General features: G+C 45.7%; 6 protein-coding genes across 6 annotated transcripts; 1 reads left to right on the forward strand and 5 right to left on the reverse strand.

Annotated features, from left to right (window-relative positions):
• Positions 1-1,820: 1,820 nt before the first annotated feature.
• On the reverse strand, positions 1,821-3,632 carry N7471_013101 (sugar porter family MFS transporter; the record flags this gene model as incomplete). Its single annotated transcript, XM_057285820.1, has 4 exons — positions 1,821-2,284; positions 2,360-2,600; positions 2,669-3,366; positions 3,416-3,632. The coding sequence occupies 4 exons, from the start codon at positions 3,630-3,632 to the stop codon at positions 1,821-1,823; spliced, it is 1,620 nt and encodes a 539-aa protein (XP_057129145.1).
• A 924-nt stretch (positions 3,633-4,556) lies between these two features.
• On the forward strand, positions 4,557-5,832 carry N7471_013102 (NAD(P)-dependent alcohol dehydrogenase; the record flags this gene model as incomplete). The annotated part of the gene is made up of 3 exons (XM_057285821.1): positions 4,557-4,580; positions 4,652-4,780; positions 4,876-5,832. The coding sequence occupies 3 exons, from the start codon at positions 4,557-4,559 to the stop codon at positions 5,830-5,832; spliced, it is 1,110 nt and encodes a 369-aa protein (XP_057129146.1).
• Positions 5,833-5,873: 41 nt separating this feature from the next.
• Positions 5,874-8,278, reverse strand: N7471_013103 (fungal specific transcription factor domain-containing protein; the record flags this gene model as incomplete). The annotated part of the gene is made up of 3 exons (XM_057285822.1): positions 5,874-6,106; positions 6,174-8,159; positions 8,224-8,278. 3 exons carry the CDS (start codon positions 8,276-8,278, stop codon positions 5,874-5,876), a joined length of 2,274 nt encoding a protein of 757 aa, XP_057129147.1.
• A 2,201-nt stretch (positions 8,279-10,479) lies between these two features.
• N7471_013104 (uncharacterized protein) lies at positions 10,480-11,269 on the reverse strand (the record flags this gene model as incomplete). Its single annotated transcript, XM_057285823.1, has 3 exons — positions 10,480-10,530; positions 10,585-11,100; positions 11,147-11,269. The coding sequence occupies 3 exons, from the start codon at positions 11,267-11,269 to the stop codon at positions 10,480-10,482; spliced, it is 690 nt and encodes a 229-aa protein (XP_057129148.1).
• A 1,092-nt stretch (positions 11,270-12,361) lies between these two features.
• Positions 12,362-13,779, reverse strand: N7471_013105 (uncharacterized protein; the record flags this gene model as incomplete). Its single annotated transcript, XM_057285824.1, has 3 exons — positions 12,362-13,020; positions 13,055-13,362; positions 13,412-13,779. 3 exons carry the CDS (start codon positions 13,777-13,779, stop codon positions 12,362-12,364), a joined length of 1,335 nt encoding a protein of 444 aa, XP_057129149.1.
• A 1,070-nt stretch (positions 13,780-14,849) lies between these two features.
• On the reverse strand, positions 14,850-15,993 carry N7471_013106 (lignocellulolytic auxiliary activity family 14 protein; the record flags this gene model as incomplete). Its single annotated transcript, XM_057285825.1, has 6 exons — positions 14,850-14,875; positions 14,941-15,015; positions 15,072-15,208; positions 15,260-15,288; positions 15,344-15,431; positions 15,491-15,993. The coding sequence occupies 6 exons, from the start codon at positions 15,991-15,993 to the stop codon at positions 14,850-14,852; spliced, it is 858 nt and encodes a 285-aa protein (XP_057129150.1).
• Between the last annotated feature and the right edge of the window lie 446 nt (positions 15,994-16,439).

Consider the following 16,439-nt stretch of genomic DNA (forward strand, 5'->3'; position numbering starts at 1 on the left):
GGTTTTTTCGACGCTAGAGCTAATTGAGCCTCCGAGTCTCGGTTAAACGGTTCTTCCGGAATAATTTTATATTCACCAAGATAGATCAGAAAATAAATCCCCAGCAAAAAAGCAAAAAGAAAAGGTCGTGCCCGGGATCGAACTGGGATTGCTGGTATCAGAAACCAGAGTGATGACCATTACACTACACAACCGGAATTGTTGTGTGGGCCACTGTTAAAGACTTCATAAGACAAGGGCTCCACTTATCCACTAGGAAGTAGGTAAGAAAGCCCTAAAGACTCGGAAGAGTAGTCACTCTACGTCAACCTCTGCAGATATAATAGCTAGTGCTCTCTTAGGAAGCTCCCGCTCAATGAGTACAGTAGGTTGGACATCGTCAGCCTTTTACTCTTCGCAGATCAGCTATATAGTTGCCTTTGGGATATCTTTCTCGTTCCGGATATTCTTGGTAGTATTCGGGTTCTTTGAATGTTAAATATACACATGAGCACAGAATTGCATAGAAGCGGTCTCCATTGAGAACGTCGCATCAAGTAATATCTATGTTGCGACGGCAGAATAATTCTGATTGTTACGGAGCTATTGTGATTAGACATATGTTTCAATTTGTAGCTAGGTTAGCAGTTGATAAAATAAAATTATAGTGTTAGTGTCTAGTCGTATATTATTAACGACCAAGAAGAATGTAGACGTATAGTTATAGCAGACTATTATTAAATACAAAAACAAATTTCCTAGATTGAAATATCTACCTCAAATTGTCAATTATAGTGAAGCATTATATTTAAAGTCACAAAAGTATGTAGTCGGTGCGTATGCGGCCTCTGTCCTTAACAATGTAGGACTTTAAATAATCCGATCTCTTTCACAAGATGATATTAGGAATATTATATATAAGAACACTCTGATATGTTTTAGTATGTTTATTTTTTTAAATATACAACAAAGTGGTAAAAAGTATAAACCGTACAGAGTACTTTCTATATACAACCAGGGAAATGCATCAAAGTTCATCCTAATATGCCCTAGCAACTTAGATTGAGTGGCGTAAGGGTTCATCATGGCAGATTTTGAAGATATATCTTCTGTCAATTCACGATATTCTTGTGGTTTTTATATATTTTATTTTGATGCGGGGCGGCCCGGGTACCTCCCGATGTCTCCGCCGCACTGAAAAACCGCACATATAAGCGGGATGGACCTTTGCAAAAGGAATTGGCGAATAAACTCTGGATATGGAAGCCTTTTGGAAATACCATAAATTTTTGTTTATGGTCCTTCATCTCTAGGATTATAGTGCCAACTTTCAAATCGTGATCCAACAAATTCGGTTGTGTAGTGTAATGGTCATCACTCTGGTTTCTGATACCAGCAATCCCGGTTCGATCCCGGGCACGACCTCTTCTTTTTCTTTTTGTTTAGGATTTTTAGATTTCACTTATTTATATCATTTTTGTTGGCGAAAGGGAGAGAGAAAAAATAATCATTGTGTATTCAATCTACGAAGAGCAGGGTGTTTATACCCTGAATCTGGCAAACAAGCGCGCAGTCTGCAAGCAAACAAGGCCTATAGAAACAGGCATCCATAGGAGATGGGATCATCTAACAATTTTACTAACATAGTTGTCATTGTGGGAAAAAGACAAGTTCAAAGGGCAATTGCATTGCCTTATCATCAACATCTATGCAGAAACGTGCACAATACATTAATAGAAAAGCTCTACGAAGCCAGTGATTCCTCATATATAGAACACAATAGAGCCTAAAGGAAAAGGCGATACATGAGATAATTCACAACCAAAAACATCAGACCTCCTTCACGCCGAGTATTCCACCTGCTCACTCTTCGCATCAGCCATTTCCATGACCTCCGCATCACAATCCGCAAACGCCTTGTCACCAAATGCAACAGCAATCTCCTCTAGAGAATGGTGTGCTGTCTCGACATAGTAAAAGTGGACTAGAATGGCCGAACTGAGACAAAATCCTGCAATCACCAGGTAGAAATAACCGTGAATACCAGAGAAAGCATCGGGAGAGACCATTCCAATGATGAAGTTGAAGATCCAATTGCTCGTCGTGGCCAGGGCCATGCCTTTACTCCGACCGCGGAGTGGGAAGATTTCTGCCGGTAGAAGCCATGGCATCGGGCCCCAGGTGAATCCGTACATGATATTGTAGAGCATGACGAAGGCATACTGGCCGTTCGCTTTGACTTGGACGTCCACGTTAATTTCGGTAAAGACGCAGACAATGGCGAGTAGTACGGCCATGCCGAGACCTGTTTGGATTGTTAGTTTTAGTCGCTAATCAACTCGATTCTCCCCTTCATAACGATATCAATACGGGAACTGACCTCCAAGAATGAGCAAAGGCTTTCGGCCCCATCGGTCCGCTAACCACCAGGTAACAACGGTTGCAGCAGTGTAGGGAATGGCATTTGCAGCAGTGAACAGCAGGGATTTGCGATTATCATAGCCAGCGGAGGAGAGGGTGCTCGGGAGGTAGAAGGAGATAATGTTGATTCCGTTAATCTGCGCGAACATCTGCACTGTGATTCCCACAATGGTTCGTTTACGATACCGGGTGAACATTTCCTATAAAGCCGCAATCCATGGTTAGTTGATCCACGAGCAAATCACACAGGTAGCAGGGGGATCATCACCTTCCAACTGGACTTCCCGAGATTGCTTTCATAGATAACCGCTTCTTGAATTTCGAGGAAGGTCCGCTGAACATGTTCCGCTTCCTTGTTACCATCAGAATGCAGGTCTGCAATTGTTTGCAAGCTTTCGTCCACGAAACCATTCAACGCCAACCATCGAGGGGTTTCTGGTAGGAAGAATGACATGCCAAATAAGACAAAAGAGAGCACAATCTGGATGATGAAGGGTCCCTGCCATGAAATATTACTTGGCAGCAAGAAGTTAAACCCATAGTCCACCCAACAAGAAAGCATATATCCAGCAATCAAACAGCTGTACTCTATACCCACCATCAAACCTCGACGATGAGAGGGAGCAATCTCCGTTTGAATGATAGGCACGGTCATGGAGAGGAATCCCACGCCCACTCCTTGAATGGTGCGGCCTGCAATGAATGTTGCGAAACCAGGCGCGAACATCTGAATAAACGAGCTGAAGAAGTAGATGAAAGCGCCGACGCGGACACATTTCTTTCGGCCAATCATGTCCCCAAGGCGACCGGCTATGAGTGCTCCCACCGCTGCTGCGGCTTGCAAACACGCAACAGATATGCCGGTAATCGAGGGATCGACTCCACTTGTCGTCCCGTCGGCTCCTCCGTAGTTTTTGAAGAAGCGAGCTATAAATATTTCGTTGACCAGCAGCCCGGACATGATTCCTATCAAATCAGCAGCTATATCTCGACAACATGTTCGAGGATGCCATACCAGAGTTATAACCGAAAAGGGCATCTCCCAAGCTGCCGAAGGCACATGTCGCATACAGTAAGGGTGTGCCTTTGAAGGGATACCTTGCTGAGATCTTCTTGGGTTTGAGTTTCCTCTCCAGCCAGCTCTGCTGTTCCTCAACCTGCGCGGCGACAGCGAGGGAACGCTCCCTGAGGGTCCCACTGGGCGCCGGCTCGGAAGATTTCATGATACTCATAGTGCCGAAGAAGAATTGACCAACGAGGACAACGAGTATAAAAACCACTTGTGGACTTGATCAAGAGATGGGGGCAATGGCTTTTATTTATACCCCAGACCATATCCGTGGGGAAGAGGAATTTTCTCCAGGTTGATGGGGAAATGGATCCCTGAGGTACGCCATGGGGTCACCATTTCTGTGTTTTGCCGAATCCATATGGTTTTATGCGGCCCGGGATTGTCATTGGACAATGCGGGAGGTACCTAGCAGCCTTGGTTCCTGGGCATCCGTCCCGACCATGGCTGATCATTTAGACCTGGTGCACGTAGTCAAACTTTCGAGTGCTCTTAGTTTAATTGTTTATCATATGACCGATTTTGGCCGTGCTTCTGTGGGGATCTGAACGGTTCCGGGACCATGGTGGAGCCCTAATCTCGGTTCCGGTGGCGAATATCAAGCAGTTCCGGGATGGCTTGGTATAGTTTGGATGTTATCCCGGCGGAAGACAACACGGTTCCTGAATTCCTGAACTTCCGGGATTTGAAATCGGGAATATGCGGGAGATACTGATCAAAGTATATGTTAGAGGACTAGAGTATATAGTAAAGTGAGGCCACAATATGTTTAAATTTGATTGAGCTGTGAATAGCCATCATCTATGTCGAGAATAATTATGGTTCCTATTAGTTATTTTCCCCATCCAAGTGACATATCGGTATCCCGTATACTAGTCCGGCTCGGGTCTTAGACACGGGTCGACGATGGAGACGCTATATTGAGCTGGTCGGCCATCCGCCGGAAAAGTCTCAATATATAGGATCCATTCGTCACATGTAACTAAGTGGGTAAACCTTGGAAATATTTAGGACATTCATAATATTTAAAGCAAAGTAGAAATCCCGGTAGATTTGCTCAATTAAACCAAAAAAACCCCCCGCAAACATGACCGTCACAAAAGCTACCCAGGTAAGTCCCGACCCTAGTCGTGAGAAACGTATGGGTCTACATTGCACCTACTCACACCAAAATTTATCTAGACTACCAATGAAGCCTTTGTACTGCATCCCGGAGGCACATTTGCTTTCGAGGAACGCAGCACACCCACACTCCAGTCAGACCGAGATGTCATAGTCCGAGTCATGGCAACAGGCCTCTGTGGTTCAGATGTAAGTGAAATGGTTTCAATTTTCCCATTCCCTATTATCTTATCATTTCTATTTCCTCAATGCAATGAAAACTAACAAAAGTCTTCGCCGTACAGGTCCACTACTGGCAACACGGTCGAATAGGTCCATACGTCGTCGAAAACCCCATAATCCTCGGCCACGAGTCAACAGGAATCGTGGTAGAAAGCGGGAGCAGTGTCCAGGGCCTCGCCATCGGAGATCGAGTCGCTCTCGAGCCCGGAATCGCCTGCAACACCTGCAATCACTGTCGCAATGGCCGCTACAACCTCTGTCGGGGAATGCGGTTTGCCGCGACACCGCCATACGACGGAACTCTCGCTACATACTACCGCGTGCCTGCAGAATGCTGTTTCAAGCTCCCACCCCACATCTCCCTGCGCGACGGGACCCTGATTGAACCTCTCAGCGTGGCTGTGCACAGCTGTCAATTGGCGGGTTTCATGCAGGATAAATCAGTCATTATATTCGGAGCTGGGCCTGTTGGGTTGCTCTGCTGTGCTGTTGCGCGGGCCTTCGGTGCGTCAACAATTGTCGCTGTGGACGTTGTCCCGGCGAGGCTCGCTTCCGCGGTGAAATATGGTGCTACGCACACATACCAGATGAGCGCTGAGACGGCGGAGAAGAATGCGGTGGACTTGTTGGCGGCTGCTGGTCTGCATGATGGTGCTGATATTGCTCTGGATGCGACTGGGGCTGAGCCCTGTCTGAACTGTGGTATCTTTGCCCTCACGCAGGGCGGGACGTTCATTCAAGTCGGCTTGGGAAAACCAAACCCATCAGTTCCGGTTGGTCAAATCTGCGACAAAGAGATTGTTTTCAAAGGAAGCTTCCGGTACGGGCCTGGAGACTTTAAATTGGCCATTGGATTGTTGAACTCGCGCCGGATCAGGCTGGATGATCTCGTCACTCATGAATATCCTTTCAGTCAGGCTGAGGACGCTTTCAAAAATGTCGCTGGTCGAGGTGGAATTAAGAGTGTAATCTATGGGCCGGCTGTCGACGAGGAAGAGGCAAAAGCAAGTTTGGTATAGCGCATGCCCTTTGTGACTGTTATTTTTAGATAGACCGCCGATTACCCTCCAACTCCGTTCCACGTCATGTCCCATAACCAATACAACCCGCCTTCAACACTATCCCGGTGAATGTTTTCTACGGGTTCCCGAGACAGACCAGGCATGTTCCAATCGTATTCTGCTGGCAGCTGCCATGCTTCATGTGTCTGTATGCCTGGCTCAACGAACTCACCAAGTTGAAGGTTTTCTCCGCCAGTAGGAATACCGGCAGAGCGATCCCCTGGGCCCAATGCTGGAAAATATATTTGCGTTAGCAAGTGTCATCATTTTAGCTAGCTCGTATGAATGATAATCCTCACCATATTGGACAGATGTTAAGCTATTATTCAGACGATCAGCCCTACTGAGGTCCGGCAGACGTTGGTCTCTAGCAAGAGGATTCCGAGAATCCCATGCCGCATCGAGCGGCATGCGAAGTGTGTCTTCGACAGAAATCAATGACGGATCTGCCAGGGTCTGTAAAGGCTGGTGACGCATCACTTGGCTCGTTCCGGTAATGGGAGCAAGCATGGCAGCTGATTCACGACGGAGGAGCATGATAACAACATTCTTCAGCACAGCCGTGCTTTGTTTCGATAGTGCAGATCGTCTGCCGAGCAGATCTTGCAGACGAAGAATTCGAGTAATTGTTCGTTTCACTTCCTGTGCGGTATCGGAAAGAGGCTCCGAAAGAGCCATCACGGCCAACACAATCGCGGCATTGAATAAGTTGATGGCAAGAAATGCGCACAGATGGCTGTCGGTGGCGAGCTGGGCTAGAGCCGGCAGTTCTGTCACCCTTGATGTTCTTGTTGCGGCATTCATCCATAGATCCGGACTTGTGGTCTGGGTATTGGGGAATGCGGAGTCGGGAGATAAGTGCGACTGGGCCACGGAGGGAGCGGCGGTCGGATGATACATGATGTTATCTGTTCTGCTTTCCTCCGGCGATTGCTTATTCACGGTATAGAGATGATCAACCTGCCGTGCTAACAAAGGTCGATGTAATACAATGAGAACATTGTCGTAAGTCAGTTGTAGCGACAAAGACTGCAGGGCATATGCCCTCAAGCTCGGCCTATCATCGGGATCAAAGTCCCGATTAAGATCCAAAGCCAAATGGTTCGGTAGGCAGGATCGCCATTTTTGGAGGTTCTCAGTGACGTGCCTGACTAGTGCAAAATAAGTGTCGCCATTTAGTTGTTCGGACGTCCTTAGAGTTCGTGAGCCGAAAACGGTCTTGAGGGCAGGCGATGCAATCAAGTAGAGCTGGTTCAACTCCCGCTGGTAGGTTGAATAGCATATGGGGCTAGCCTGACCGGAGGCCGGAGCAACAAAATTCGGGTTTTCGAACACATCCGCTGGCATGTCAAGATTGCAATCCTTGTCGTTGATGCCCAATGGCCGGCCATAGGTAATTGACGCGAACCTGTCCCAGGTGTAAATCGTCCACCACACTCTTTTTCTTTCCTCGATATTTTCGAAATCCCCCCGTAGAAGTCCTCGGTGCATTCCTAGAGACTGAGCCATCTTTATGGTCGCTCCTAATAAAGAAAAGGAAAGATTTGGACGGCCGTGATAGACATGGTGCGATCCTAAGAGAATGCAGGTCTGGGCCGAGGTGATTGAAGGTTGATCCATTAATTCCACTAGATTTGACTCAACGAGCGCCAACAAGTCTGCACTCAATTTCTTCATATCATCGCTGTTCTCGGCCGGATCAGTGCAACTCCTCTGAGATCGGTACCACGATGCCATTGCAAGCATCATGGTTAACAGCACGAGAAACGGTCTTTGAGAGGGGTATGCAGCACCATCCGTGATGGAAAGGAGGCTCTTTCTGAATTTTGGCTCGTAAACGGCGAGAGAAAACCAGTGTATGGCATCAAAATAGTCTTCCAACAGACTGTATACAAGCTCCATAGGAGGGAACGGCCGGTTCAAAATGGAAGATATCGGAATGCGTTGGCCCGTTGCCGAATTTGCCATAGAACCACCGGTGCTGGCCTGGTAGCCGGGTATGGCGGATGTGGTTTGTTCATCAATGTTATGGCTGCCAAGTTGACAGATTCTTCGAGCAATTCCTATGGCGGATTCGGCTTCACCGCAGTTGAGAGACGAAGGCATATCCTCCGCCCCATCGGGGAAGTCGGCATCATCGCCCCTAGAATGCACATCTATCAATCTACGCTGATCAGGAATTCTTTCACCACGACCAGGGCCATTTTCATCCGGCGACTTTTCGGTAGGAGCCACCGGAGACAGATTAGACTGATGTCTGTCAGTTCGCGGGTTTCTTTTGGAACCTAGGCGCCTAATATCTCATGTAAGTTAATGAACAGGTCAAAAGGATCCCGTGGTACAGCTTACTTCGGCAGAGTGGCTCTCCGTGGTCGGGTCGTTGGAAGTGGTTGGCAATCAACATTGGCTCGGATACACACCGAGCAAGGCCGAACAGGATCACACTAGGTCCAACTTGGATTCAGCACATGTCACTGGGTCCTGGTCAGGGGAGGTCAAGGTGACTCTACCCGAGATTTATGGCGACGACATCTTTCGCAGGCACTCCGGACTCTGGTTGGCAATGGCGACCGGATGTAACTGCTTCTATGCTGGACAGGGTCAACATCAAAGCCCCCAGTCATGATTATGTATATCGACTGAAGGTTGTGAACGGCAGAATAAGATTTTAGGACTAAGAACCAAATTTGAATCTCTCCATATTCCAGGGCTATTTACCCGTAGTAGCCGATGCGGAGTGGCTCAGGGACCCCGGGTTAAACCCGCATTAGCTAAGCACGTGGTTATAACCTTGGTTCCTTTGAGGGTTCCAACCACCAGACGTCCAAGGTTATATTCCGTACGGATACCTTGCGTTAAGAAATTGAGGCTTGTTATCAATGTTTGCTAATTTTGTTTTTGAGGAGTTATACAGGGGCGCATATTAAGAAAGATCAGAAAAAAACAGCAAAAAGAAAAAAGAAGAGGTCGTGCCCGGGATCGAACCGGGATTGCTGGTATCAGAAACCAGAGTGATGACCATTACACTACACAACCCAATTGTTGAGAGCAAGCTGCCTAATATGCTCCATGAAACAATAAGAGATAAAGAGCACTTATTGACCTACAACCCTAACTACTATTCGTCAAAAGTTCTCTAGCAATGCCATTCCAACCAATTTATAGGGATATTAAAAGGCCTCCCCGAAAGTTATGAAATGTAATCTCGAAAATTATCTAGGATTTACCAGGTTAGGAATACTTACAGGCTTTCTGGAATTATCATTAAACCCCCAGGTTGTCTTCTGTTGGAGAAATCCGTTGATGAAGTCCTTAATCTTGCCCCACACAACAATTCCGGTTGTGTAGTGTAATGGTCATCACTCTGGTTTCTGATACCAGCAATCCCGGTTCGATCCCGGGCACGACCTCTTCTTTTTTTATTTTTTTTTCTTTTCTACAGAGCCGACCGGTTTTCCATTTCAGAAACATATGAGGTGCTCTTTCAAACCCTAATCAAATGATATGGTACTGCAGATCAAGTTAGCCTTGTAATTTAAAGTGTGTTTTCGGCTCGAATGGTACAAAGCCGAACGCGTATTTGGCCGACTCATTTCATGCGTGTACATAGTGTACGTAGGTGCGATTTTGTTGGATAAAGTGTCTTGGTAGTGATTTTGCGCATATTGATAGAGCAGCTCTCTAGTGCTACTAAGCTTCTATCAATGAGATAAATATGGGAGGCCTCTTACCCTCTTTTGATTACTTGGGAACTATTATCTCGCTACTTAGAAACTCCCGCGAGAGCGTAGAAACCTATAGAATTGGCCGAGTGTATGATTCCTTTTTGACCTAAGTGTAGTATATATATCTTACGAACATAGATTGAGAAAACATTCGACGTTGCCTACACTTTGATCGATATAATGCCATGCCTGTTAGCAGCTGGGCTCTGATTTTCGGGCTTTAAGCTTAGCCCGAAGACTATTTCAAGCATTTCTTTACTCTATCCACAACTTGCTAGGAGGAAGACGTAGTTTTCTCACCTCTTACTAACAAAGAAACGGCAAACATCAAGCATTGCTCTCGATAGTGGAACCTATTGCCGTTTATCTTAATCTCTGGCGGCCACTTTAGTTCATAGCATGTGCCGGTAAATAAGTTGCCGGAAACTTAGGAAGCGATATGTTTGTTAGGATTTCACCAAAATCTCGTTGAGTTATTTTTTACTAATTCTATTTTTAATAATTTAATTCTATTTAGCTTTATATGTTACAGATATAGGTATTTAGATATGCCTTTAGGTGTCTTTTTTTTGATATCTTCCAATATCCTCCTAGAATATATAATCAGCGGCAAACTATAGAACATGGTTCAAAACGAGAGAAAGATTTTTCTATACATAACATATGGCTTAGTGCACCCCTCGGTCTATTTTTCTTATACAAAAACTGCCTGATTTTTATTATAGATAGATGATTACATTTCCAACTACTTTGGTGGGCAGATGTCTAAATTTCTGCTAGAAATAAAAGCCAATAAAAGCAATGTCCCAAGTGGTCGTTATACACTGCGAAGAACAGGTCTGCCATGTGTTTGCTCAATATGGCAATTCTGCATGTCGCCCTAATAGTAATGCTCGGCACATTTCAATCTCCCCTTATTGTGGTCTCTGGTCTATGAAAATGTCAGGTAAACCCTATACCCATTTGTAAATGAGGTACCACATACTAAGGCCTTTATAAAACAATTCATGCGGGCCATCTCATTTTTAAACCAACCCGTCTGCTCTTTCGTAAGGGTGGAAGTTTCAGGAAATGTCTCTGAGAATTCAAAATCCATCCAGAGCACTCTGTTCTGTTCGCGACATATCATCATGTTTCTGGGATACGAATACCCGTGGTAAACTCGTGCGAGATGCATGTCACAAAGGATTTGACGGAATTCATCTAAATAGTGCATTGAATAATTGGATAGGTCTATCATCTCAAGACCGGGAATGTATTCGATGAGAACAGCGTTAAGAGGTTTATTGTCTTCGTCAAACATATCCTGAACCGAGTAGGTGTCCTGTGGCCATTCGCTCGGCAATAGAGAATGTTGGATATTGTTGATTGTTCCGTAGAAGTCGGGAATGACACCTCGCTCGCAAAAGCCTTTTGCTTTCAGTCGGCGATAGGCAGTGCTTTCACAGAAAAAAGGTTCCCGATCTAGGCGTTCGGGGTCGTATACGAGCCAGTCATGCCACTGAAAGAATTAGTAGGATTAACAGAAGAATCCAGAGGATGTTTACCAGTTTCATCACACATGTTGTCCCATGAACAATCACCTTAAAAATAGCCGACTGCTCTCCCTCGTTGATAATATCGAGGAAGGTAACATCGGTAAATCTTATATCAGTGAATTTTCGAGTCATGTTCGCCTTGAGGACGTGGAAAAAGATTAAAATAGGTACGACACGGGTGCAATTCGCCGCTAGCTGTCTTGTTGGTGAGGCTGGACGTGTGTGAACCAAGTAGGTGGAAGGCAGGTGGAAAGGGACGAGAGGGTGATTTACTTGAGAAGAGAGGGATTGAGAGTGAGAGGAGAATTCTCCAGGCGATGGATAGTTAGTAAATGTTATGGCCTCAGGCCACACAAACATTTGTAGGTGTAATAAATACGTACAACATAGCTGGTCAAATACTATACAGTGGTATAGATAAAAGGTGCCAAAACTTTATTTTTAGTAAATACTACCTACATAGATAGGATGAAATATTCTTGCAATAGACTTGGGTGCTGGGGTATTGGGAAACTAGCGTGATTTGGAGTGGAGAGTGCAGTTCGCCAATCACCATAAACAAACCCCCAATTTCTTTCACCCTGTTTAAATGTAAAACGACGGAATCATTTGGTTGACTATTCTTTTCGACCGTTTTATATGTAGTCGAATTCCTAAAGACAACCGATTGTTTAATCACAGGCTATAAATATTTTCTTGCCCGTTAAAAACTTGATGCTTTCACCGGTAATGATTGGCTATTAACAATCGTTGACAACTCCTAGCACGCTATTATTGAGTCCTCATTTATTCCACAGTACTGCAGTACTGGTATCGTGGAAAGCGTCGTTAACAATGCACGTTCGGTCGACTCCCAAATATCTACGTTGTATTTTATCGTTCAATATGATGCCTCCAAATATTGTCTTTATAACTATATTTTTGCCTATTTTGTATGCATCACCTCTTCTTTCTGTTGCCCACACTTAAGTCTGAATTTGCCTGCGTTTCAATTTGTATTATTAAAATTGACCAACGAGGCTATCTCCTTCTTGGGCCTCCTAGGACTGGTAAATCGGGTTCTAGTCTCTCGATTACAGGGTGTCCTGGAGCCTTTTGTTCAACCTCGAACAGGGCTCACTGAGACTATTCACTATCGTACAGCCCTAGATGGCTATACAGAAAGAAGAGCAAAGAGTAACCAGGCAAAGCACATGCTAACCCACAAATATGGCCAAGGCTATGTCACCAAGACAGCGGGATCTGATACTTCTCCCAATTACCAGGCGTATCAGCGTCCTTGAACTTCTCAATCCCACCAGCAACCCCATTCTCATCCAATTCCCAATCTCCCATTTCAACCCTCTCCGCCCAGTTCAACAGCACCTTGTGCAGCTGAACACCATGAGTTTCTAGGATCCCATTCCAACCACAGACTTGATAAAGTTCATGAGGATAATCTATAGGTGTCGGACTGGCATATAATCCAATCTGCCTCCCAGAACTATCTCGGGCGTATCCTCTAGACCCGACGCCAAAGGGAAGAAGCGGCCTAGACATATTTCCGAAGTCCTGTACTCTGCTTTTGTTGATTTCTTCTGTGTATAAACCAGCAGGGATATCAATATTGTCGAAAGGCCGGCCCCAGGGTGATAGATTGGATCCATCTGCTCGGAATAGGAGAAATGGCATTTCTTCGTCATCACTATCATCTTCATCGTCGTCCGGCCCACTTTGAGCTCCAGCACGATAGGCTGCATAGGACTGGTGTTTCAATTCAGCAGCAGACTGTATCCAAATTCCCGGAGCAATGTAGCGGAAATGAATCTGGCGCGGAGGAAGCGCGGAGAGAAATGACCTGATGAAAGAGTTGTTGGGAACAAAAGCTTCATTAAATACCGACTCTGGAAATCGGATATCAATCCGGTCTAATCGAACCGGGGGTTCGAGTTTCAACTGCGTAGGATTGAACCGGGAGTCGAGTTTCAATTGCGTCGAGGAGGCGAGTGAAAGCAGCGATTGACTTATCGATATCCCGCTGCGTATATTGACAATACTCCCATGGGAAAAATTGGGAAAAAGCCTGCTTTATCTCCGTGGATGTCTTCACCTTCCCCTCTTCAATCATCTCTATATAACCCCCGAGTATCTGCTGGAGTGGCATCCATGAGCCTGGATTGCCGATAACATCTCCACTAAACTCCCAGTGAGGGATATAGGCAGCTAGTTCTGTATTTTGGTCGAATCTAGCGCGAGTTAATATTCGATGAAATATTCTTATAAAAATAGGCTCACACTATGCCAACTTCTTCGTCACATGTGTAACAGCCCGTCGGCTGGTATAGATACACAAATCGGTCACCCTCGCCGTCGAGTAGGGGAAACTGGAGTAAATGGTCGCTGTTTTGTAGCCCACTCAGAAAGTAGAAAAAGTGAATACCAGGATCCTTATCTGACCATCCCCTTGATGGAATGGATCTAGCCGAACGAAGGAACTGAGCGAGTTTAGGAGTTAAGCGTGAGTCGAGGTTGACTGGGGAGTACTCTTCCCACCATGTTGTGGATGGGAGCGGAGAAATATAACCGGCACCAGTCCATGCATATTGCAGGATCTGATTGTGAAGCTCAGCGGATCGCTGAGGGTCGAAAGTCGACTCGGACATAGAAGGCCTAGCTAAGGGGAAAAGCAATTGCAGCGTTATGTTGTAAAAGGCAAAAACAAATCAGAGATTTGGGTGGACCGCTCTAGCGTCTTTTAGGGTCTCGCCACACTTTTTTGGTTTTGTATGTAATTCTGGGTTAATTTGCAACCCTGGTGGTGTCACCAACGAGTGTCAGAGTCTTTTGGTATGTACCCTAGGGTATTTCAATATGCCCTCGATCGCAGGCATTTTACTTTAATCAATCAATCTTTTCATCCTGAATCGGTTCCGCTTGATCTTATTCGTCCTGATTGTATACTAATCCATAAGCCCTGAGACCAGCTTCATTACTTGTACGACTCAGGGTTTGGATGCGTTAGTATCACAGTTCTCCCGTGAAAATAGCCGCAATTGGCCTCTCCAAAATGCGAACATTCTAAAAAATTAAAATGTCTTTTTGCGGCTTGACATAGAGTGATTGCTAGCTCCCGTGCAGGTCTCAAAGTAGCAAGGTTTTTCAACCGACAGACTCCTAGTACCGATCCTATTGCGCCCATCTATGCGGCTGGTGCACTCGTCTTGGCCTCCTTTGTGGCAATGTGTTTCTTGCCAATCGAAACTCAAGGAAAACAGGCTGTGTAAAGCGCCAAATTTGAGTTCGATCTTCTGGGCTCTGCACCTTCGTGAATTTAACAGGTCCTTTTAACGTTCGTCGGCCCTTGATATACATACCAAAAATGCCGATTTGACCTTTTGGTCATGCATATGTAGTGGCACCTATCAGTAATTATGCAAAATTATACCCAACATTGAACGAAATCATTCATGAGCGCTTTATATAAAGTTCCTCAGACTAATCTACAGTTCGGACATACTCACATCGGGTTGCCCAAGAAAAAAAGTATATTAGGAGAAAAGCCAATGATACAGTAGTGTTAGCAATCACTTTATTCGGGCTACAAAAGCAAGTGGAAAACGGAGACAGCAGAAAAAAACCAGCGAAGTTGGTGATTGTACGAAGAAACTAAGCTGGGAAAAAACTAGCTGAAAGGCGAAGGTTGGCCTGAACCAAGACATCCACCACCATATGCTTAAACGAAAATATCGTTCTGGGCACCTAAATAAGGGGGTGATTAGCATTATCGTTTGGCTGGAGAAGGGTCTCACGCAATGAATACATACCAGTCTTCCAACCCCAAGCGGTGTTGTACATCGGGGTCTTTCCATTGGGAACTTGGACGTTGTTTCCGGTTTTCTCTGTTGAATTCAATTAGCTGTGTGAAATAATGAGACCAAATTTCTAAATATCATACGGTTGAATGCGATCATCTGCTTGGCACCCTTGACGCACTTGGTCGCGTCGTTTTCGCAATGAACAGCGACCTGAGCAGGGGCGACCTTCTTGGTTGAGGTGGATCCGGTGACATTGCATTTATAACCGGCCATATACCTAGTTGTCAAATGTCAGTTTAAGACTCAGTTACCGGCAACAACTACTCACATGTTGGGTTGTCCGCAACCATTGGGCACCTGGAAGTTTGTTAGCTATGTGGAGGGAAAGAGTTTTATCAAATCAAAAACTTACCCAGAGCCAAGCGCAGGTACAGCCACCCTTGGGGCAGGGAGGGAGATCAGCGGGGACCTCATAGGTAGCGAGGCGTTTCCATGGAGTGCTGAATTTAGTCAGTAAAAGAGGTCTCTTAGCGCACAGTATATTCCCAGAAATACTTACTGCTCCAAAGTAGTGAACACGGCCAGATTATCCATGGTAACATCAGCCAGATTTGACTGGTAGCTAATGGCAAACGCTGTACCAGCAGCGATGGTCTCGTTGTTTGTGTGCATTGCGCCGTCGTCCTGGATGCACTCAGGAGGATTTCCGGGGCCCGCCCAGTTTTCCGGGTGATCCTTTCCATCCGGCCAAACAGAAGAGTACTTTCCATCATAGGAAAGCGTCGTCTGAGCCCGGTTATGGGCGAGTTCGACGGTGAACTTCCCGCCAGCAGGAAGTTCAAGAATCTCACCGTCCGCCGGCGGTGCTGCGTCACAGCCGCGCTCGTGCTGGAACCACCAGTCCTCCTTAGTGAGGTCGTAAAGGGGTCCCACCGCGGTGTTGGTGTTGAGGTTGACCGAGGAAGGATCTGGACCTCCAAGGCAATACATGCCCTTGGTCCAGGCGACTGTATGCGCCTGGGCGGTACAGATCAGTGCGAAAACGGCAGTTCTGGACAGCATGATGAGAGAGAAAAAAAGAGCGAAATGACCTGAGAAAGAAAGGGTTGAGAAAAGAATGTGTGTTGCAGCTATTGAGGAGAACAGGATGTGGCTATTTATGTGAAAATCCGGAGTTTAAATTATGCATGGTTATTATGTTCAAGTATAAGTTTAGACCTGTCTATAGGGATGATCCGAAAATGCCGAGCTTTTATGGAGCTAAACGCCTTGTTAATTAATCCCTTAATTGAACGTCGTTTCAGATTCCCCAGAAACTGCGCCAAAGGAACCGGGGTGGGTCGGACACAGATCATTTAGAGTAATTAGGGCCCGTTCATGTCGATTTTCTCATCAAATTGCCCAAAAGCGGAAACTCTAGTCCTTGAGATGTTCTAGGCACTGTAATTATACTTTGAGCAATAATGCCTGGTTTCCATTTTCGTTGTGCCAACAAATTATTTCTTGGT

This window comes from Penicillium samsonianum (genome assembly GCF_028829775.1).
Source record: "Penicillium samsonianum strain IBT 33392 chromosome Unknown utg000009l_segment0_segment0, whole genome shotgun sequence".
Lineage (NCBI taxonomy): Eukaryota > Fungi > Ascomycota > Eurotiomycetes > Eurotiales > Aspergillaceae > Penicillium > Penicillium samsonianum.